The sequence below is a fragment of the Mauremys mutica genome, chromosome 1 (genome assembly GCF_020497125.1).
Source record: "Mauremys mutica isolate MM-2020 ecotype Southern chromosome 1, ASM2049712v1, whole genome shotgun sequence".
Lineage (NCBI taxonomy): Eukaryota > Metazoa > Chordata > Testudines > Geoemydidae > Mauremys > Mauremys mutica.
In genome coordinates, this window is record NC_059072.1 from 39,613,912 (window position 1) to 39,637,636 (window position 23,725).

Consider the following 23,725-nt stretch of genomic DNA (forward strand, 5'->3'; position numbering starts at 1 on the left):
CAAAAAAAATAATAATAAAAGGGCTAAACTGCGCATTTAACATGCAACCCATAATAAGGGATGATGTGTAACTGCACTGCCCTAATGGTAGGACCAAAAGGCAAAATTACTCCCAATGTGCACTGGGAAAGGAATAATTTGTGACGCTCCTTTATGGGATGCAACATACTCTATTTGCACAGCCATGGCTCTACCTTCTCCCCTCCCAGTTTTGCATGAAGCATCCAGCGCACAGCCCTCTACACTCCCTTAAGAGTCAGAGCAATGATCTGGGTAGGCCTAATGCACAAGGGGGATTTTTGCTCCCTCATATACCCCTGCTCACATAAAGGCAGGGCACAATCAAACACAATCAAAAAAATTACTGAAGTAAGCTGCTGTTCATATATATTTTCTCATCTTTCACATTTACTTTAGTAAGTAGACACAATTTTAACATAGCTACAATCTGGCGGAGACTAGCAGGATAGGAAAAGACATAACTAATATTGAGCTAACACTGAAGAACAATCAAAGAGCAGAAGAAACAGAAAACAATCAAGGTAGTTAATATTACCTTCTTCTTTAGTATTTTATCTAGGACAGCCAACACATTCTGAAGAGAGAGTAAAGCTTTCTCTTCCTTCACAAGTTCTGCATCAAATGCACTGTAAAATAAGTTTTTTAAAACTAATTAAAAATTGGGTTATGAATAATAATCTGTTATATTCTGAATAGTACAGTTATAGGTTGCTTTTCAGTAATAATGTTAATTACTAAATGTTTCTAAAGCATTATGTAGGTGCTACACATTCATCCTCAAAGAACTAGAGGTGGTCAGAGGATGATAATTTTGTTTCATGACAATTTGAGATCTTGAACTTTGTTTTCATGCCACAAAACCCTTTGGGACACTTTCCAAAACAGAATTGTGTCAAAACAGTTGTTTATGGATTGAAAAGCTCAGGTTTTCAATTCAGATCTCCTTCTATCAATCTCTGGTCAGAAGTGACCAGAGAGCCCTGGCCCTCAGAAAACTTCCTACTGCAAACGTAATTGAAATCGATCTGTTTCTGCAAAATGTTTCAGTTTTGAAAAAAAACAAAACAGCACATTTGATTAAATTACTTTTAGTCACAAATGTTCTGAGAAGTTCTACAAAGAGCTTTGCTGACATGGGAGGCAAATATCATTTACCCCATTTTGCAGATAGAGAAACTGAGGCTGAGGTTAAGGAAGGCCAATGCCAAAGAGAAAGTTAGTATCAGAGAACTAGGATTAGAAGACAAGAGTCACTGGTTTCCAGTCCTTTGGTCAAATCACTATACCATGCCCTCTCCTCAACATTAAGTTGACAGCCACGTAAATAAGGCCAACCTGACAACAGTTTTCAGTTCTTGTGCATTCATTTCCATCTCCACTTGAACAGATACTGGTAGCAAATGTGCATCAGCTTTAGAGACAATTGCTGCTGCTGTTTTAACAGGAGGCACTGGAGAGAGAATTTTCTTCATGTGTGATTCCAAAAACCTGTCTGTTTTGATGGCTTCATCACTCTTAGTTGTCCCAACTGCTTGCTCTGCTGTGGGATGTGTACTAGTTTGAATTAGCTCAGCCTCCATCATCTGTTGTGATTTGGTGCTGAGATCATGTAAAGGAGTTGCTTCTAGAAAAAAAAATATATATGTATTTTTTGGTTTCACAAGTACCATAAAACACACACGTAATCCCTGGGCACTAAAAATGTTACTTATTAACATGTACAGTAATTGTATTTATTTACCATAGAGGGGTGCATTTGCCTGGCTGGTGCAAATATGTATTTTCAGGTGCTGATTTAAAATATATTTATGCTACAAAGAAATATGTAATTTTCAGAAGTGATATTCGGCATTACTGTGTTCATTTTCATAAAAATATGGCTTCAAGCTTCCTTTGGTTAATATGAAAGATGAGCAAATAAAGCTGTTTCTAAAAGTTTTTATTTACAGAGTAAAATAAATTGTTCCGTATTCTTTGAGGGCCCAATCCTACATGTGCTTAACTGAGTTAATTGCACTGAATTCATCCGAACAACTCATGTACATAAAGTTACGCATCTGTGTAAGTGTTTGCAGAATTGGGGCCTAAAGGTATACTCACCCTTCAGGTACCACTATTTGAATAAAAGCCATAAACATTACTGGGAATATCTCTGTAAATCTCAAGAGATTAGAATCCTAAATATGAAGCTTTTATCCACCAACCTCAACTAAAAAAAGCCTACAATGTATACCATTAGCTGGGATGGACCACAGTAGAAGGCACGAAATAAACAACATGGAAGGAATATTTTTCAGAACACGTACAGCTTTTATATTCTCAATTGGTGGAATGATTCGGCAGAAAGAAAACCAGTTGTAGTTAGCATGGTTTTTGTATCAAGGAGTATCACTAGTAGTTGTAAGAAGAAAGCAAAACAACAAACAGAAAAAGAACACACAATACTCCTCAGCATGATATTTATCCCAGACTTATGACACTAGTGCCAAACCCACACAAAAGCATACAAAGGGAGGAGGAAGCTGAGCAAAGATTAAGCCTTTGCTCACTGGGACCAGATACTGATTGTGCATCCCATCATATATATTAGCACTTCCAACCAAGACGAAATTCAGTGTTGATAAATGTATCACTTGTATTAGTGATAAATGCAAAGGAATGCACATTGGAAAATATAATCCCATCTATACATACAACATAATGGAGTCTAAATTAGCTGTTACCACTCAAGAAAGAGCTCTTGGAGTCATTATGGATAGTTCTCTGAAAACATCCACTCAATGTGCATCAGCAGTCAAAAAGGCTAACAGAATGTTAGGAACCAATAGGAAAGGGATAGCTAATAAGTAAGGCTATGTTTTAGTCATGGGTATTTTTAGTAAAAGTCATGGACAGGTCACTGGCAGTAAACAAAAATTTACGGCCCATGACCTGTGCATGACTTTTACTATATACCCCAAACTAAAATTTGGGCAGGGGGCCACAGGTGCTAAGGGGTGGGAGGGTGGTCTGGGGCACCACGGGTGCTGAGCGAGGTGGCCCAGGACACTGCTGGTGCTGGGGGAGGGTTGGCAGGGGCTCACTATCCGGCTCTGCGTGTCCCTGCAACTCCTAAGTGGGCGACGAGCCAGGGGGCTTCGCGTGCTGCTCCTGCCACATGCGCCAGCTGTGCAGCTCCCATTGGCTGGGAACTGCAGCCAATGGGAGTTGCGGGGGCAGGGCCTATGGACGCGGGAAGCACACGGAGCCCCCTGGTCCTTCCGCTGCCTAGGAGCATGTCAGTGGGAGCCAGAGAGTCTCCCACCCCGAGGTAAGCACCCCCCGTACCACCCAACCCCCTGCTCCTAGCCCTGAATCTCCTCTCACACACCCAAACTGCTGCTGCTGGCCAGAGGGCTGCAGCCCCTAAGCCAGCACCGGCCACTGCAGAAGTCACGGAGATCACGGAAAGTCATGGAATCCGTGATTTCCATGACAGACTCGCAGCCTTACTAATAAGACAGTAAATATCATAATGCCACTATATAAATCCAAGGTACAGCCCCACCTTGAATACTGCATACAGTTCTGATCACCCCATCTCAAAAAAGATCTATTGGAATGAGAAAAGGTACAGAGAAGGGAAACAAAAATGATTAGGGGTATGGAACAGCATCCATATGAGGAGAGATTAATAAGACTGGGACTGTTAAGCTTGGAAAAAAGACAACTAAGTGGGGGATATGATAGAGGTCTATAAAATCGTAACTGGTGTGGACAAAGTGAGCAAGGGAGTGTTATTTACCCCTTCACATAACACAAGAATAAGAGGTCACCCAATGAAATTAATAGGCATCAGGTTTAAAACAAACAAATGAAAGTACTTTTTCACACAACGTACAGTCAACCTGTGAAACAGGATGTTATGAAGGCCAAAACTATAACAAGGTTCAAAAAAGAATTAGATACGTTCATGAAGGATAGGTCCATCAATGGCTATTAGCCAAGATGGTCAAGCAACTCCATGCTTAGGGCGTCTCTAAGCTTCTGATTGCCAGATGCTGGGGCTGGATGACAAGGGATGGAGCCCCGTTCTGTCCATTCCCACTGAAGCATCTCGCATTGGCCACTGTTGTAAGACAGGATATTGAACTAGATAGACCCCAAGTGGCCATTCCTATGTTCTTATTAGCTATGCCAAATTACACCAGCAAAGAATCTGGCCCTGAATAACGATCCCTCACAATGCTTCTGTGAAGTAGGTAGGTTATTTGATCCTATGAATATTAATTATAAATCTTTTCTAGAGTTCAAGTATGTATCACATTTATCAACCACATTAGCAAAAAGAAACAGAAGAGCAATTACCTTCATACATCAAACATTTCCAGTATGGTTTATGTGCACCTCTCACATTTTGTATAGACTCTATAGCACTACAAAAGAGAAGTGATTAGCATCAGTTCAGATGAAAATATAGGGAAAGTTACTTGCCAAGCTAAACATAAGACTCTGTTTCTGAAGTCTTGGCTAGAAAAAACTAAGAGAAGCGCATGTTACTTGGAAGGATTACTTGCAAGTGTCAGTCACAGAAAATGAAAGGGAATGTGTAGTGTTATGGTCCTGTACCAGCTATCCACTGAGTACAGAGCTTGCTTGTGAGCAAGAGACACACCAGATGTGTTCACTATACCATCCTTTAATGATCTGCCCGCAGGTACGGCTGAGGTTAGCTTGAATAAATATTTCTCAGACAGTGCCACCTAGTGGCTGAACAGTATAATACAGTTTAGTGTTCAATTATATGAACACATTGTCAAGTATCAGAGGGGTAGCCCTATTAATCTGGATCTGTAAAAAGCAACAAAGAGTCCTGTGACACCTTATAGACTAACAGATGTATTGGAGCATAAGCTTTCATGGGTGAATACCCACTTCATCAGACGCAAATTTGACACCATCAGCTCAGGATTAAACAAAGACTATGAATGGCTCGCCAACTACAAAAGCAGTTTCTCCTCCCTTGGTGTTCACACTTCAACTGCTCATCCTCCCTGATTGAACTAACCTCGTATCTCCAGACTGATTCTTGCCTGCATATTTATACCTGCCTCTGGAAATTTCCATTACATGCTTCTGGTGAAGTGGGTATTCACCCATGAAAGCTTATGCTCCAATACATCTGTTAGTCTATAAGGCGCCACAGGACTCTTGTTGCTATAAACACATTGCTTTCCATCTCTTTCAGTACCTTGGAAGTGCATACACTTATACACTGTTCAGTGAAATCCTGGCCCTCAAGATGTAAGTAGCAAAACTGCCACTGCCTTCAATGAGGCCAGGATTTCACCTGTTGTCTTGCATCTTTCCATTGCTTCAGCAGATTAAGACATCAATCCTGCAATCACATCTATCCATGCACACACTTGTAGAGCCCTCTTGAAGTCAGTGGGGCTCTGTGAAGGCACAAGGAACAGATGCAACACAGGTTTGGGACCTAAGAAAATAGTGATATCCCCTTTGCTATTTCATTGTGTTGGAAGCACTAGGTCATTTTTCATATTATTATTGCTAAATATTACAGAAGCACTTACGAGCCTCGTCCAGAGCCCTGGTCCTCGCAGTGCCGGGTGAAGGGGCGATGGAAGGTCCCTAAAAGTGGGGGGGGGGCCCCACCAGCACCTGAACCATGGCCCCGCCCCTTCACATCACCCCTTCCCCCGAAGCCTCTGCCCTTGCTCCGCCCCTTCCCCCCGACCCCCTGCCCTCTCACTGTCTCTTCCCCAATATCGCTTCTTCCCCCGAGGTCCCACCTCCCGCTCGCTTCTCTCTGCCCCCTTCCCCCCACCCCCGTCACTTGCCCTGACAGCCGGTAAAAAGTGGGAGGGCACAGCCCCTGGCCCCCCTGTTCCAGCACCCTTAGCTGGGTGTCGTACAAACAGTAAGTAAAGAGACAGTTGGTGCCCCAAAGATATTACAATCTAGATTCATGACAAGATATTGTGTGCATTCATAGCTCACCCCATTGGCTGCTGTTATCTGATATTGCCACTCATGGCATTATGAGTTCAGCTTTGACTGAGGTGGATGTCTATAGAGAAATGAGGTTTAAGGATAGAGCTAGTAAAAAAAATCTGATTTCACTCAGATTTTAATCTTAATTGGAAATAATCCCAGAAAAGGAAAACAAAACCAGAAATAAATTGATCAATTTGAAGAGGGAGTGATCAGAGTCAGAAAAATTATGCATTCTAGCAGCATATTAAAGCCCTGATTCAGCAAGGTATTATAGGTATTATAAGCACATGCTTAACTATCTCATTGATGGAACTATTCACGTGCTTAAGGCCAGGCATGTGCTTAACTACCTTTCTGAACTGGGGCCTAACTTCTTAATTTGCATTTATCAATATTATCATCATATTGTTTAATATTTTTGAGCATCAGGATTAAGAATGTAAGGAATGAGAATTTTTATTATTTTCTGGAAATTGTAGCATTTTTAATGAAATGTTCTGTTTCCCACATTTAGGTTTTAAGGTAGTTTTCTTCACACTTTTAGGCTTGATGATAAAAGTAGAAAAAATATTATGGAATGCCCATATGACTTGATTTCTAGCTCACACTCAAATAGCTCCAATTCAGTGTACAATCAGTGTCTTCCACAAACAATAAGAACAGACACATATGGCATGAAACAAAATATCTCTTGATCCATACCTTAAGCATGGTGCCATTTCTCCAGAGATTGGGGGGAGAGGGTCTCTAAGCAAAGTTTTCACAGTCATGCAGACTGATTCAGACAATGATTTCAAATGGTATCCACCCTAGGAAAATTAAAGTATGTTTTGTGTAATGCAATGAACAAATGCATAGTAAATAAACTACCTGTAAAGCATGCTTGTACAAAGTATATTTTTTCATTTAAAAATATTCTACATCCACCTTTTGAAATATGCCTGCATGTTAGCTAAATGGAAAGTAGGATCTAAGGGCTACTGCCATGGAAATAGTCAGCTACAGTTTCTGTTTCAGTCTGAAAACACTTAGTCAGATGTCATGGAGCAGGTCCTCAAGGAATCAATTCTGAAGCACTTAGAGGAGAGGAAAATGATCAGGAACAGTCAACATGGATTCACCAAGGGTAAGTCATGCCTGACTAACCTAATTGCCTTCTATGACGAAATAACTGGCTCTGTGGATGAGGGGAAACCAGTGGATATGTTATTCCTTGACTTTAGCAAAGCTTTTGATACGGTCTCCCACAGTATTCTCGACAGCAAGTTAAAGAAGTATGGGTTGGATGAATGGACTATAAGGTGGATAGAAAGCTGGCTAGATCATTGGGCTCAACAGGTAGTGATCAATGGCTCCATGTCTAGTTGGCAGCCGGTATCAAGCGGAGAGCCCCAAGGATCAGTCCTGGGGCCGGTTTTGTTCAATATCTTCATTAATGGTCTAGAGGATGGCGTGGACTGCACCCTCAGCAAGTTTGCAGATGACACTAACCTGGGAGGAGTGGTAGATACACTGGAGGGTAGGGATAGCACACAGAGGGACCTAGACAAATTAGAGGATTGGGCCAAAAGAAATCTGATGAGGTTCAACAAGGACAAGTGCAGAGTCCTGCACTTAGGATGCAAGAATCCCATGCACTACTACAGACTAGGGACCGAATGGCTAGGCGGCAGTTCTGCAGAAAAGGACCTAGGAGTTACAATGGATGAGAAGCTGGATATATGTTGACAGTGTGCCCTTGTTGCCAAGAAGGCTAATGGCATTTTGGGCTGTATAAGTAGGGGCATTGCTAACAGATCGAGGGACGTGATCAGTCCCCACTATTCAGCACTGGTGAGGCCTCATTTGGAGTACTGTGTCCAGTTTTGGGCCCCACACTACAAGAAGGATGTGGAAAAGTTGGAGAGTCCAGCGGAGGGCAACAAAAATGATTAGGGGGCTGGAGCACATGACTTATGAGGAGAGGCTGAGGGAATTGGGATTGTTTAGTCTGCAGAAGAGAAGAATGAGGGGGGATTTGATAGCTGCTTTCAACTACCTGAAAGGGGGTTCCAAAGAGGATGGATCTAGACTGTTCTCAGTGGTAGCAGATGACAGAACAAGGAGTAATGGTCTCAAGTTGCAGTGGGGGAGGTTTAGGTTGGATATTAGGAAAAACATTTTCACTAGGAGGGTGGTGAAGCACTGGAATGGGTTACCTAGGGAGGTGGTGGGATCTCCTTCCTTAGAGATTTTTAAGGTCAGGCTTGACAAAGCTCTGACTGGGATGATTTAGTTGGGGATTGGTCCTGCTTTGAGCAGGGGGTTGGACTAGATGACCTCCTGAGGTCCCTTCCAACCCTGATAGACTATGATTCTGTGAACTTATTAAAATACATCATTGTGAAATGACACCAATGAGCAGAACCTGGTTTGAATGCATTACTGGAAATCAGTTATGAGCTTACAAAAAGAAAAAAAAAATTGGGAAACTTGGGGTGAAATTCTGTACTGAGCCACTAAGGGTATGTCTACACTGCAATTAAAAACCCACAGCTGGCCCCTGCCTCGGGCTCACAGGGCTCAGGCTCAGGGGCTGTTTATCTGCAGTTTAGATGTTTGGGCTCGGGCTACAGCCTGAGCTCTGGGACCCTCCCACCTCACAGGATCCTAGAGTGCTTTCGCAAGGGGACTCCTCACCCAGCTGGAACAAGGAATTTTAGGACCCCTTTATATTGCCCTCTTACCCAATATAGAATGGTCAGAGTGGGGGGTGAGGATCTTACCCTTGATGTTTTATCTCTATTAAACTCATTTTCATCTGCGAGTATCTATTCTGATATATACCTTAGTGCTCAAAAGTTGCAGCACTGACACCCCTGGAGACTAAAATCCACTATTCATCCATTGACAGGTATAGAACGGTAAAAGACCAATATACAATATGCTATTGTGTGTCCAGGGAGGTTGAAGTGTTCTCCTACAGGTTACCAGATTTAAAGGTAGCCATCCTGCGGCAAAAAACTTCAGGACCAGACTCCAAAGAGAAACTGCTGAGCTTCAGTTCATTTGCAAATTTGACACCATCAGCTCAGGATTAAAGAAAGACTGTGAATGGCTAGCCAACTACAAAAGCAGTTTCTCCTCCCTTGGTGTTCACACTTCAACGGCTAGAAGAGGGCCTCATTCTCCCTGACTGAACTAACCTCATTATCTCTAGACTGATTCTTGCCTGCATATTTATACCTGCCTCTGGAAATTTCCATTACATGCTTCTGACAAAGTGGGTATTCAGCCACGAAAGCTCATGCTCCAATACATCTGTTAGTCTATAAGGTGCCACAGGACCCTTTGTCGCTATTTAAAAGGAGAATGAGGGTGAGAAATGGGTTTGCCTTAGGAAAGAAACCAGGCTTGGATGCCTTGAGTGAGTAGTAATATCTCTACAAACTCAACATGCCCACAAGAGCCATCAGTTCTTTGAGGCTGCTGTCGAGAGCGTGAGTTTGAAGGATGCACCATGAAATGTTCAGAAAGATAAAATATTTTCTTAGTTAAAAAGAAAGCTTTCAATAGCAGTAGGTCGTGTAGAGGTTTTTTAATAAATACAATGAGAAATCAAGAAGGACGCCATTACTGGGTAAATATGTACTTAGGCAGATGTCTTTAAAAGCTCTAGTGGGACAAGGTTTACTTGCAAAAATGTCCCTAATGCAGCCTTGTTCTTAATGGATCTGATATGGTTCGGAGTAGCACTCCAGTTGCTGCGCACAAGCACTATGAACCCACATGGAAAGCTTTATTTTTTTAAATCAGAATATAAAATCATCATATAAATTCTTTCTCCCTCAAAAGTGTAGACTACAAAATGTCAGTTTAAAAAGAGATGCAGTTTTCCTACACACTCACAAAAGAGCACTGTAAAGTCTTAACCATTCTTGCATTCCTGGTTCTCAAAAAAGACATTCTAGTAAAGCTTAACATGCATAGGGAAAGAATTTATTTCGCTGAGCTTTTTTATGTCTAGTTCCAGGCTAGGGATGTGAGGCTCTTATACAAAGACCCTCCCCTCCAAAATGTACAAAAAAAAATGACACGTTTAAAGCTTTACCTCTAGAACTGCACACAGCCTTCCATTAGCTAACTGTATCAGGAAATGTGTAAGGTGAGCAAAGCACTCTGGAGTAGCATTCATCTGACCCTAAAAACCAGGAAAATGTTAGAAAGAAACAGAAGCCTTAGTCAACAAAGCTGGTAACATAAGAACTGCTATAGTAGATCACCCACGGTCCATGTAGCCCAGTATCCTGGTTCCAGCACCATGTATTTCGGACAAATGTGCAACACGTGGAAAAATCTGTACCTCCCCCCAACAACCCATAAATGTCTCAGCCTAATCCCTAGACGTTCAAGATTAGTTTAAGGCCTGAAACATGAGGTTTTATGCTTGGTCAAAGTGAAATCTACTTATCGATAGCTGGACAATTACGACATTTAAAATATAAATACATTTTATTCTTAAAGTAAAGTAATGGATGAGAGAAGGTGCAAAATCCTGTATAATTGCTTACCTCGGGGTCACCAATTCCTGAATCATATCCAGAAGAGACCAGAATAAGTTCTGGAACAAACTATAATAAAACAAAGATATATTATATAGCATTTTTGCAATCCCTGGGCCCAGTCCTGTCAACTGGACTACACACATGAATAAATAATTTTCCTGAGTAAAAACTGCATGACTTAGCCTTTGTATTGTTTTCATTAGAGCCTTTTATATTGAATATGTAAAAATATAACTCCTATTCGTGTCAATATTTCACTATTCAGGCATCAGTCATTCAGACACTCCTTTCAGTAGAAACAATGGACTGACTGCATTTCAAATGCACACAGCTTTCCTATACCTACAGATATTTATAAAACCACCACTTTAAAAGGTTTTTTATTATTATTATTTTTATTAAAAAAATCAGAACAAAAACATTACCTCAAAAGCCACTGGAAGCAACACATGGAAAAATGCAGCTAGATAATCAGAATTCCCCATTCCAACCTGCAAAACCAATAGATGAGATATGAAGCAGCTCTTTTTTCTGAGAAAGTAATGTGTTTATTTTCTAGGAGCCAGATCCACAAAAGGGTTTAGGTGCTGTGATCCTAAGTATGCCTGTATTCACACCCTGCACACTATTGTAATAATCTTTGTACAAAATATGCCTTGTGAGGTATCATTTGAAAATTAATAATTCACTGACCATTTATATTCTTGTGTGATATATGTATGTGGTGTATATTAAGAGTTATGGATATATGGTGGAATGATGACTAAGGTATGTCGGTGGAGCTGGTAAACAGGAATGACTTACACAAAGCGATGTGTATTTGATTCTCTGACCAGCCCAGTATTCAGTTAAAGACAATGACGGTCCACTTTTAAACATTAGGTAACAAAGCTATTAAACTAACAAGTGGAGGGAGGGGGGGAGAGCATGGAGCTTCCTTCAATCACCAGATTCCATGTGGCTTTCCTCACAGCTTGAATAAACTTTACTTTGAGGGGTACCCTCAGAAGAATCCATTTCAAAGGTTTACTGGTCTATAAGCACAGGGTGGCGAACCTCAAGTGATAAGCAACTGAATTAACAGATTTTTATAATACTGTAGTATTGTATACAGTGTACAGAGGTTTTTTCTGAAAGCTAATGACACACTGGTGATTAATATAATTGTGAAAGGTATTTACCAACACTATATGAGGAAATATGGGTACTTAAATGATAGTATTCTTTAAAGTCTGTGGCCAAACACAGTGAAACAGGTTCCCTTCCAGACATGATAAAATGCAACTATTTACCCATCTCCTGTAAATTAAGCGTGGTGGAATCAAAACAATGGAAGCTCATTTACAAGCAGGGGGGTGGGAAGCTCACAGGAAGGGAACAACAGCATGAGATCATTCCGCCTCTTGAAACAAAGTCATTGAACTTTGGAAGATAGAAGCCATCTTTGGCATCCATCACTAGATAGACACAAGGGAACAGAGTTCATGCAAGCTGAGAAAGATGGGTTCTTCAATAAAGGAGAGGTTGAAGTCTCTGCTAACTATGTGAGAAACCATCTTGAACAAAGCTTGTACAATAACTCCTTGCTTAACGTTGTAGTTATGTTCCTGAAAAATGCTACTTTAAGCAAAACGATGTTAAGTGAATCCTATTTCCCCGTAAGAATTAATCTAAATGGGGGGGGAGTGTTAGGTTCCAGGGAAATGTTTTTCGCCAGACAAAAGACATTGTGTGTGTGTATATTGTATATATATACACACACACACACTATACATTTTAGACAATTTAATACTGTACACAGCAATGATTGTGAAGTTTGGTTGAGGTGGTGAAGTCAGAGGGTGGAAGAGGGTAGGATATTTCCCAGGAAATGCCTTAATGCTAAATGATGAACTAGCACTTGGCTGAGCCCTCAAAGGTTAACACGTTGTTGTTAATGTAGCCTCACACTCTACAAGGCAGCACGAATGGAGGGAGGGGAGACAGCATGGCAGAGAAAGACAGAGATACACGCTGTGTGTGAGAGAGACATGTATAACCTCTTTAAGTACAGTGACCCCACTCTAAGTACACCGCCTTTTTAAGTAAATCAGCAAGTTGAGACAACAGCTGCTGCCAGCAAGCTCCCTCCATCCTGAGCCCTGTCATGTCCCCCCCTGCTCTGTGGAGATGGCACGATGGGGTAAAGGAGTGGAGGGGAAGAGGGTACCCTGACATTAGCTCCTCTCCTCCCCCCCACGCAGCAAGCAGGAGGCTCCCGGGAGAAGCTCCAAGGCACAGGAGCAGCACATAGCAGTGGGGGGAGGGACAGCTGAACTACCCGGCAATTGCTAGCTTGCTGAGCAGCTGCCGCACAGGGAACTTAGGGGAGTGGGGAGCTGATAGGAGGGCTGCCGGTCCACCAGCTAGCTCCAGTGGGCTGCTCTTCCTGCAAGCAGTGGACAAAACAGGCGGCTGCCAAACAATGTTATAAAGTTGCACAATGCTCCCTTAAATGAGCATGTTCTCCAATTGATTAGCAACATAACAACAAAACAACATTAACTGTGATGACTAAGTGAGGAGTTACTGTACCTTGCTAGGATTGGGTTTTAGACTGTTAGATGTGTGTTTTTCACTTTTATTTGCTTGTAGCCCTTTCTAAGTGTATTCCTTTTACTTGGCATCACTTAACCGATGTCTTGTCGTTAATTAATTTGTTTTATTTTTACTATAAACCAACTCAGTGCTGTGTTTAAAGGGAAAGCTGCATTTATTCAAGTTAAGTTAATAAGCTGTAATGTGCTTGTGTGTCTTTAGAGAAACAAATGAACCTTATGATTTCTCTGAACTGTCCAGGTGAGGACTGGACATTACAGAGCACATGGCTTTCAGAAAATTTGGGATTGGGAGTGTGTTGGGGTCACCTTGCTGGTTGTAACCAAGGCTGGTGGAAGACAGAGTGGGGCTACAGACAGGCTGCTGGGGTCAGAGCTGCTGAACTAGGACTGTCTAACACACAGACACTTCAGGGTGTGACCTGCATGTTTGTAGGTTGTGAACATCCCAGGCTGGGAGCTACAGCAGCAAAGCATTGTAAGGCATTCAGGGTAGCAGGGCAAATGGTGACAACCGCTCACTGGTCTGGATTGCATCCTGAACCCCATGACAGGTGCCTATGTCCCAGTTTTAGGCACCACTGCAATCTGCAAAACCCTCACCTGGCTGCCACCTAACCCCACAGCTACCTAAATTCGCTCAGTACCTAAACTTTTGCTGCAAAAGTCCCCTAGGCAGGTAAGTTTCTGCCTCCGAGCATGCACATTGCTCCCTAAGACAGGCATCTGGATGCCTATCTCATGGCTAAGCTCCAACCTGATCCTCAAACCAGGAGAAGATATAGGCAAACCTCCATCTCTTACTTTAATCCAGCAGACAAGCTCAGAGCACGCCTAACACTAACAAAATAGGCAGCGAGGACAATAGCCTTTAGCCTAGTGGTTCAAGCACTCACCTGGGATGTGGAAAACCCTGGTTTAATTCCTCCCTCTACCTGATGAAGAGAAGGGATTTGAACAGGGATTCCCTCCACCTTTTGAGAGCCCTAATCACAGGGCTAAAGGTTATTAGGGAGCTCTCCTCCTCTTCCCTTCCCCTGCCATCTTGTGCGGAGTGAGACAGGCCATAAGAAATAGTTTAGGCACCTAAGTCACCTGACTCCAGACAAAGGGTTTCCACAAGCAGAGACAGGTATCTCTCTGCAGGCTGGACTTAGGTGCCTAACTCTTTAAGAGCAGAGGGACTTAGGACATCCAGCTCTTGTCAGCATCTCTCATTGCCCTGCCTAAAGTGCTGGCTTTTATGGATCCCATTCTCAGGTGCCTGTCTCTCCCCAAGTACTGTACAGAGGGCCTAGCATCCTAACTCAGCCTTTGTGGTTTTCAAGGTGCCTAAAAGTTAGGCATTGCAATGTTGAGCACTGCAATGCCTAAGTCCCTTTGTGGTTCCAGATCTCAGTTCCTTCAAAGCCGGGTGCAAAAGTTAAACAGGAGGAACAGAATACAAAGCAGGAGCCTTAGCTTTTAAGGCCCCAGGTACAGCCATCCATCCCTATTCAGCAAAGTATGTACGCATTCAACTTCAATGGGTCTTAAGTATGTGCTTAAGTTCTTTGCTGAAGAGGGATCTATTTCATCATGTGCTCAAATGCTTTGCTGTATCGGGGCCTAACTAAATAACATACAGGTAAAGGAAAGGGAATGTCTGAATTGGTGACAGATTGTTTAAATCATCACACTGAAAGTCATTTTCTCAGAAGAGATTCCATTCACTGGAATGTGTGACCTCTGCCAAGTAATCAAGTCAATACATTTCTCATCAAAAGTATTACTTCTAAAATTGCTAACACATTGCTCTGAATGCATGACAGACAAAGCTATTGAATGTGCACTGTTATGCTGTCAAGCAACATTTACCTTATTCCAAGGTACATTTAAATTGAATCCTTTTCCTTTTCCCTGACCAACAGCATCATAATCAGATTCTCTGAGCAAGGGCCAGAACCGCTGATGTTCATAGCGATGCCAGGAGAAATAGAGAACACTGAAAGAAAGAACAAACAAACCCAAATGAAACAAAAGTTATGAAGGATCTTTTCACATCTGACTCTCTCTGGCTCATTTCACATACAGCATGAAAATAGGCCTTAAGTAGCAAACATTCCCCATCTTTCTCTCCACTAATATTGCTGAACAAACTGGCACCCACTTACTTGAAAAGCTCTGTATAGTCTAGCACAACAGTCAAATTCAACCAGGGCACTTTTGCTGTAAGTTTCTGGCACAGACTGCTCTAGAGCCAGAGAAAGGGAATTTTTGAAAGAAGGGTCTTGCTGATGGGCTCACAGTTTGTAGCTTTTAGAAAACAGCATAGAACACATTTGTTTAGACCAGCTGTTCACTGAATATTTGGATAGTGGTGCGGAGAGAGCTTTCTATCAGCAAACAAAGGTAGCCACCGGGCTCATGTTGTGTCAATTTTTCTAGAGTAGACTTACAAATTACTTTTAATTAGGTTTAAAGGTTTGTTTGACAAATGAGAATAAAGAAATACAGTTTCAGAGAGAATGAAGTACACTTCTACCCCAATATAACACGACCCGATATAACACGAATTTGGATATAACACGGTAAAGCAGTGCTCGGGGGGGGGGGGGGGAAACAAAGCAAGTTTGATATAACGCGGTTTCACCTATAATGCAGTAAGATTTTTTGGCTCCCAGGGACAGTGTTATATCGGGGTAGAGGTGTACCTAGAAGAATGAGAGGCATTTTGTAGGAATTTCTATTTTCAAAATAAGAAGGGTTTTATTCCACTGAGAGGCAACCAAAAATAAACGAACCTGACATGCAAAAGAAAATTACAAACCTGGGATCCTCTTCAAATACATATTGAATCCCTTGTCCATGGTGCACATCCCAGTCAACAATGAGAATTCTGCATGAATCAAAAGGAAATATTCACTAGAACCACCACAGCAACCCAAACCAAGAGGATAGTAAGTAACAGATAGAGGAGAAGATTGTTAAAGGCACTTTGGTGCCGAAAGCCTATGGACTTTCAGTGGAAGTTAGGCACCTAACTGCCATTTGTGTCTTTGAAAACCTACCCCAGAGACAAATATACACTAACCTCTGAAGACCATATCTTCTTTTCGCATATTGAGCTGCAATAGCAACATTATTGAACACACAGAATCCATTGGCTGCATTTCGCTGGCTGTGATGACCTGGAGGCCTGAAACAAAGCTTGACACAGTTACTCACCAAGAATGAACTTTGGTTGAAAAGTAATGTAACCCCTGCTTGGTTGGAGTGGCACCCTTTCCCCCTCTAGTGGTGGCTAGGCCAGCAAGAGATTGATGAGCCTGCTACAGCCAGGGCTAAGAGACATATCTTTTAGCTCAGGCAGTAGAGGCTCATACATTTAGCTCAAGGGGTCCCATGGTTTATCCCTGCTGCCGGTACCTCTGTGAGGGTCAGAACTCTTAAGTGCTTCATTACCTTACTAATGCCATTCCATTGCACACTTTTCCTGACATCACAGAGTCCACCAGTTGCAACGTTGCTCCTACTGCTAGTTTAGCACAGCGGTAAGTATTCTAAGAAAAGAAATCTAATTATTGTCATCAGCCACCCACCAGCTGGTTTAAACTAAACATAACTGACATGTTTTGCATCACTATAACATATTATTTGAAGTGTTACATCCAACTTCACTGGGGAGGTAACTGAGAGCAGAATTTAACAATGGAAATTCAAGTATGACTTTTACTAGAAATATTTGTGTATATCATGCACTGTTCTGAAGCATGAGCAATACAGAGGCAAAAATGGGAAGAATTATGGGAGGAAAGAGTTGGCCTTAACTCTTAGTCTCCTTATTTTTATTAGTTTAAAATAAAATCCAGAGCTATACTTCAATCAGGTGGTGTGGTTAGAGAGCAGAAGCTGTGGAGCTGTTATGTTTGTCAGTTAAAATTACTACACTGATACTTGTAAGTACCTCATGAAAAAAACTACTAGTATATTTAAACAAACAAACAAGTTGGCTATTTTAATTCTAGCTATAAAAAATGGGCTTCTAATGCAACAGTATATAAAATCACAACAGGGAAATGGCCATGCCCACATACTGGATGAAAGTAAACAGCATCATAATTTTCTGAGACTCTTTGGAGTTCTTCTTCATTCATTGTCTGGGTGCTCTTTACAACTTCCAAGTATTCTGAACTTTAATAATAATAATAAAAAAAAAGAGAAAGCAGGTTAACTGAGATATGCCTGAAAAATCTCTACTAAACATAGAATATCAGGGTCAGAAGGGACCTCAGGAGGTCATCTAGTCCAACCTCCTGCTCAAAGAAGGACTAATCCCCAGTCAGATTTTCACCCCAGTTCCCTAAATGGCTCCCTCAAGGACTGAGCTCACAACCCTGGGTTTGGCAGGCCAATACTCAAACCACTGAGCTATCTCTCCCCCTTTACTAAAGTGAAAAGAAAACAAGAGTATGTGATAATATGAGAGGTTGATGGTAGTATGTGAGACCTAGCTTCAGAATGTCAATCCCACAGCAGGATTCTACTTTGATCAAAGCAATAAAATCAAAATACTCTCTGGGTCCCAAGAAAATGCATTCAGATCACAAGTAAAATTGAGCTTGGTGGTTTCATCCTAATATACCATCAACATTTTCCCATACTGAAAAACCACTGCACAACATGGCACAATTAAGTCTGGGCCAGGGCTACAGCCAGGGCCTTCTGAGTTCAGGAATCCCATCTCTGGGGCACCATCTCTGAGTACATATACCACAGTCCCTCTGGGCCTAGGGCCTTCTGCAGAATTAAATACAATGCCTTTCTATTTGATTCAATTTATCTTGGATAATTTCCCCTTCTTTTCCCCTCAACATCTCTTCCTATTTGATTTATAAAAATTCCCATTTTTCCTGTGTTCTTTTTTCTGGCAAAGTTGGACTAGTTTTGTTTAAAGTTTACTTCTAAAGTTTTACATGTTCAGCGTCTCAGTTATATGCAGTTAGCACATGCATCCGACAAAGTGGGTATTCACCCACAAAAGCTCATGCTCCAATACGTCTGTTAGTCTATAAGGTGCCACAGGACTCTTTGCTGCTTTTGCAGTTTGCCAATTGTATACAGCGCTATCTCTGCTCAAAAGAAGCCCAGAATAGGAAAAACAAGAAAATTGTCGGACAGGATTTAGGTGCATTACAGACTTGTGCAGGGAAGTTTGTTCGGCACCTGCCCCCACCACACCTAGATCTGACTAGTCTTTCATTTTGGGCCTGATCCATTGCCCACTGATATCAGCGGGAATCCTTCAATTGATTTCAATGAGCTTTGGGTCAGGACCTTTCATAGCAGCAAAATATATGAACAGTTTTTTGTAAAGGTCAAATAAGATCCAGGTGATTAAATGAACATTATACTTGATATCACACCTGTGAACCAACATGATCTCTTCTTCGGTTCCTTCCCTGACAGGTACATGGATACATCTTTCCACAAGATGATAATGTTTAAGTTGCTCATAGGAGGATAACAATCTTTCCGGCACTTCAATATCACACTCAGGGCTACAAATAAACAATAATTATCTTGTTACAATACAATATCAACAAGGCTTATTATAAATCCTCTTCAGGGATGCTTAGGCTTAAATATTTCATTGTGAGAAGATTCCTTTTTCTTGCAAGGGTGAAAGAAAAAAAGATATTTGAAAACTTTCCAGTTAGTGGACTTGGGGAGGTGTGGGAACAACAAACATTTTTTGGTTATAAAAATGCATAAGTAAAAAGGAATTTTACGTGGCTCTTTAAAAACATCAGGAGTGCAACCGACAAAGAACGAAGCCACCCCCCCCAAAAAAAAATCAATAAAAAATAGAGCTAGAGCTCCAAAATAAAGAAGGCAAGAGTACTCAAATGAAAAGAGGATCAGAGATAAATAATGTTCAAGGCCAGCAAAAAAAAAGGGGATTTACAGCAGGATTCTGCTTTGATCAAAAGCCATAAAATCAAAATACTCTCTGGGTCCCAAGAAAATGCAGCTCACGAAATGGAAATCAGGGCCACCCATCAGCTCTTGTATAGAGCATTTCTAAAAACGCTCTAATAACGGATTGTTGATAGAAAATTCAGCAAACCTGCAGCTGACTTACTCATCCCAAAGTAGTTTGTAACTTGTCATTTCATCATCGTAAATCAACGCTGTTCCGGAAGCCATTGCTAAAACAAAACAAAACAGACATCCCAAGATACATTTGTGCATTTGTGCCCTGCAATTGTCAGAATAGGCAGCAAGCCAACATTGTTACCATTAGCCCACTAGACTCTGTTATCCAAACTGTAACATTGCAATACATACCTATCTGTCAGGGCTGGTCTGAATGTATGTTTGTAAAGTATTGGGTAATCCTCAGATTGGTGAAACCAAAAAGTGTTATTATTTATACCATAGCCATTACAGTTATAATAATTTATCACGTTAACCTTTATAGGGTTTACTTTTAGAAGGATGGGTTTTGTGGACATAAAAAGAAATTAATTTAAAAAACGGATACAAAGTGACAAAAGGAAATTCAAATGCAAAACAATAAACTGGTGTAATCAAAGGCAAGGACCAGAGATCAGTCAGTGGGATGTTAATATGTAACCTAGAACTGCCCATATCAGCTCAGCTTTCCGGTTCAGTCTAGTATCAGTTTACTTTAGAGCGTCTAAATTACACGGGGGTTCCCTATTGTTAAATAGATCGCGTGTTTGCAGCAGGACCAACTGCAAGATCAAATCATCCAGTCACGCCCCCACCCTCCACCAGTAAAGATAAACCGACGAGCAAGTTGTCCAAACACTTGGGGTGCTAGTGAAGCTCCAGCGCTCTCACACCACACATACCCCGAGGTCAGTGGCACCCCACAAAAGGCCGTGAGGCCCCCTGGCTCAGCAGTGCAAACACAGAAAAAGAAGTTGGGGAGCGGGTCTGAGAATGCATCAGTCCTGCAGGCAGACAGGAAACCACCGCGTCGCGGCGGGCGCGCGGGCATAAAAGAACAGCGCAAGTGGCGGGAAGGGGAGGCCGCGCACTCCTCGTTCTCTTCCCGGGCTGTGCCTGGGGATGGGGGATGGGGGTGGTAAAGGGCTTCAGGTTACCGCCCCTCGGGGGAAGGCGGGGTGGGTGCGAAGGAGAAGGGGGGGGGGGCTGTATCTTTGCTCTGAGCTGGGGCCTTGCGTCCCCTACCTGGGCTGTCTTTGTACCGCTGCTGCTGCGGCGAGGCCCCTTTGTCTTCTCTTCCTGTTTCCTTTGTCAGCCCATGAATCCGGAGTGAAACCCCCCAACAGCTCCACCTCACTCATCCGTCCTTCCCATTTAAGTGGCTCACGTGACCGATCTTTGAGGGAGGAGTTACATGGTAGGGCATAGTGTGTGTGTGTGTGAGAGAGAGAGAGAGAGAGAGCGGGCACTCTCTGTGTGTGTATTGGGGCAGGGGTGGCAGTGCACTCTGTGTATGTATCAGAGGGGTAGCCGTGTTAGTCTGGATCTGTAAACGCAGCAAAGAGTCCTGTGGCACCTTATAGACTAACAGACGTTTTGGAACATGAGCTTTCGTGGGTGATACCCACTTCGTCGGATGCATGGTGTATGTGTGTGTGTGAGGGGCAGGACACTATGTGTGTGTGTGTGTGTGAGGGGCAGGACACTGTGTGGGGGGGCAGGGGGGGCAGGGCACTGGAGAGGAGGAGGCATTGGCACAGCAGGGCACTCTGTGTATGTGTTGGGGCAGGAGTGACAGGACACTATGTCTGTGAGGGGCAGGGCACTGGCGGGGAGGTGGCACTGGCAGGGCACTGTATGTGTTGGGGCAGGGGTGGCCGTGCACTCTGTGTATGTGTGTGAGGGGCAGGGTACTGTGTGTGTGTGAGAGAGAGGGGGCAGGGGTGGCAGGGCACATGGGGGAGGCGGCACTGGCAGGGCACTCAGTGTATGTGTTGGGGTAGGGGTGGCAGGACACTCTGTGAGGGGCAGGGCGCTCTCATAGGCGGCAGGTTATATATTTGTGCGGTGCCCGGGCTCCAGGAATATTCAGGGCCAGGTGCCCTGCTCCAGCAATAGTTGGAGCTGGGTCTCTCCCCCGGCCCTGCCTGGATCAGGCCCCGGCCCCCGCAGGCCTCCCCCCCCCCCCCGCCCCGCCACGCCACGTCCCTGCCTGGAGCAGGTCCCAGCCTCCGCCTGCCACCCCCCCCCCCCGCGTCGCGTCCCTGCCTGACAGAAATAAGCACGCCCCTCTCCCCTGCCTGCTCTGTGCTGCCGGAGGGCTCCCAGCAGAACTGCTGTCTGCTGCCCCAGGGTCCTAGTGCCTGTCATTCACTAATGGCAAGGCAGGCTGCCCTTACCCTGAGCCTCTCCAACGCCCCAAACCCTCATCCCCAGCCAGAGCCCTCATCCCACCGCACCCTAATCCTCAGCCCCAGCCCTGAGCGCCCCCACATCATGAACCCCTCATCCCCCTGCACCCTAATCCTCAGCCCCAACCCTGAGCCCCCCGCAGCCTTAAACCCTCATCCTCAGCCCCAACCCTCATCCCCCCACACCCTAATCCTCTGCCCTATTCCTGAGCCCCCCCGCAGCATGAACCCCTCATCCTCAGCCCCACAGCCCTCACCCTGCACTCCCTCCTATCCCCAAACTCCCTCCCCCTTCCCACACACCCCTTTCCAACCCCAAACTCCGTCCCAAAGCCTGCACCCTTCACCCCCTCCTGCACACCCACCCCCTGCCCCAGCCCAGAGCCTGCACCCAGCACCCAAACTCCATCCCAAAGCCTGCACCCTGCACCTCTCCTACACCCTAATCCCCAGCCCAGGATCTGCACCCCAGACCTCCCCCGCCGAGCCCCCTCCCAGAGCCTTAGGCAGGTGGGGGCGGAGTAGGGGGGCGGGTTCTGGGCACCACCAAAATTTTTACAAACTTGCCACCCATGGGCGCTCTGTGTGTGTGTGTGTGCACCTCACTGAGGAAACTTGGAGGGCCTGGTTCTCCTTACACTAAGGCCACTTTATACCTCTCTCATGTGTAAAGAGGTTTTCTGGTGGGTAAATATGTAAGTTATATCCATTCTGAGGCCCCTCTACACTATCAGAGCTGTGTAAATAGACTTAGGCCTGGTCTACACCTGAAACCTAGCTACTTCGCTCAGGGGTGTGAAAAATTCACATCCTCAGAGACAGTCTGAACCTAAACCCCAGTATAGACACTGGTAAGTCAATAGAAGAATTCTTGCTTGGACCTAGCTACCACCTCTCAAGGTAAAATCCCTTCCATCGCTGTAGCAAGTGTCTACGCTACAGCACTACAGTGGCATAGTTGCCACGCTGCAGGTGTGCCGCTGTAGCGTAAACATATCATTAGTGCAAACTGGTATCAGCCCTTTTGTCAGGGATTGTTTTGAATGTGTTTGTTACACTCCCAGACAGGGACAGTTTAAAACAGGAGTATTTTATTAAACTTTTGGCATAATCCAACAAAACCCTTCAACCTAAATCCTGACTAAATCCCTCAATATAAAGGTAAATAAAACTAAACTAAGGAAATAACTCATTTTATTTTTTATAAAGAACCATGAATCTAATTCCCTGTGGATCATACTCAAAATGTACCTTTTAGTATGATCAAAACCAGGTTAGTGATGTTGTTGACCATTCTGAAAGCTATTGTGCTTCTAAAATGGGTCACCCACTGCTGGGTATGAATGTTACATTGAAGAGAGCCTTTTTATGCAACTTTTATGGGAGAGTTGGTACTTGTATAAGCACTGACAGAGTTCTTTAAATATTTACCATTGTATCACCAGAGATTGACACACAAGCCACAGGACAGAATGACCTGAGCTTTTGAACAATATGCTTTTTTAACCAGTTGCTTCATTATACAACAGAGCTTTAAAGTTTCAGCTTCTGGATATTTCTCAATCTGTATTAGTTTTCCAGTCCATAATAGCAAACTATGGGCTACCTCTGGTTCAGATGCATATATATAAGAACATAAAAATGACCATACTGGGTCAGACCAAAGGTCCATATAGCCAAGTATCCTGTCTTCCGGCAAGTGGCCAATGCCAGATGTCCCAAAGGGAATGAACAGAACATGTAATCATCAAGAGATCCATTCCCTGTTGCCCATTCCCAGCTTCTGGCAAAAAGTGGCTAGGGATACCATCTCTGCCCATCCTGGCTAACAGCCACTGATGGACCTACCCTCCATGAATTTATCTTGTTTTTTTAACCCTGTTATAGTCTTGGCCTTCACAACATCCTCTGGCAAATGATTTACATTTAATGAATGTCAATTGTATTTGGAATTGTGGACACCTACCTAAGGACGGGATTTTTCCCAGTAACAACAGTACTCAATTCATAACAAGAGTTCCACGATATATACAGAAACCTCTATGCCATATGGATTTTAATTATTATGAAAGATTCATATTGGGGCCTATCTGCACTACTTGAATAAACATGCTTGTACACAACTGTTATGAATGGGGATACTGTTATAACAGTTTAAATACAACTTTTTATTGCCAGTATGGATAGGCAAACAGCT

General features: G+C 43.3%; 1 protein-coding gene across 8 annotated transcripts in view; it reads right to left on the reverse strand.

Moving 5' to 3' along the window:
• HDAC10 (histone deacetylase 10) overlaps window positions 1–20,474 on the reverse strand; it is a 30,540-nt gene extending 10,066 nt beyond the window's left edge. Inside the window, exons 1-15 of one of the 8 annotated variants that reach the window (XM_045030996.1) lie at window positions 20,363–20,474; window positions 19,284–19,350; window positions 18,565–18,699; window positions 17,236–17,332; window positions 16,604–16,701; window positions 16,233–16,337; window positions 15,969–16,037; window positions 15,017–15,143; window positions 10,988–11,053; window positions 10,569–10,628; window positions 10,109–10,198; window positions 6,721–6,827; window positions 4,369–4,436; window positions 1,357–1,645; window positions 557–647 (exon numbers count right to left, since the gene is read on the reverse strand). In XM_045030996.1, coding sequence (XP_044886931.1) covers window positions 557–647; window positions 1,357–1,645; window positions 4,369–4,436; window positions 6,721–6,827; window positions 10,109–10,198; window positions 10,569–10,628; window positions 10,988–11,053; window positions 15,017–15,143; window positions 15,969–16,037; window positions 16,233–16,337; window positions 16,604–16,701; window positions 17,236–17,332; window positions 18,565–18,699; window positions 19,284–19,348 — 1,467 coding nt within the window. In that variant the 5' untranslated portion in view covers window positions 19,349–19,350; window positions 20,363–20,474. Of the gene's footprint in view, window positions 1–556; window positions 648–1,356; window positions 1,646–4,368; window positions 4,437–6,720; window positions 6,828–10,108; window positions 10,199–10,568; window positions 10,629–10,987; window positions 11,054–15,016; window positions 15,144–15,968; window positions 16,038–16,232; window positions 16,338–16,603; window positions 16,702–17,235; window positions 17,333–18,564; window positions 18,700–19,268; window positions 19,351–19,489; window positions 19,603–20,019; window positions 20,077–20,362 lie in introns of those variants that run through there. The other 7 variants (XM_045031022.1, XM_045031015.1, XM_045031007.1 and 4 more) reach the window with 7 other exon arrangements.
• Between the last annotated feature and the right edge of the window lie 3,251 nt (window positions 20,475–23,725).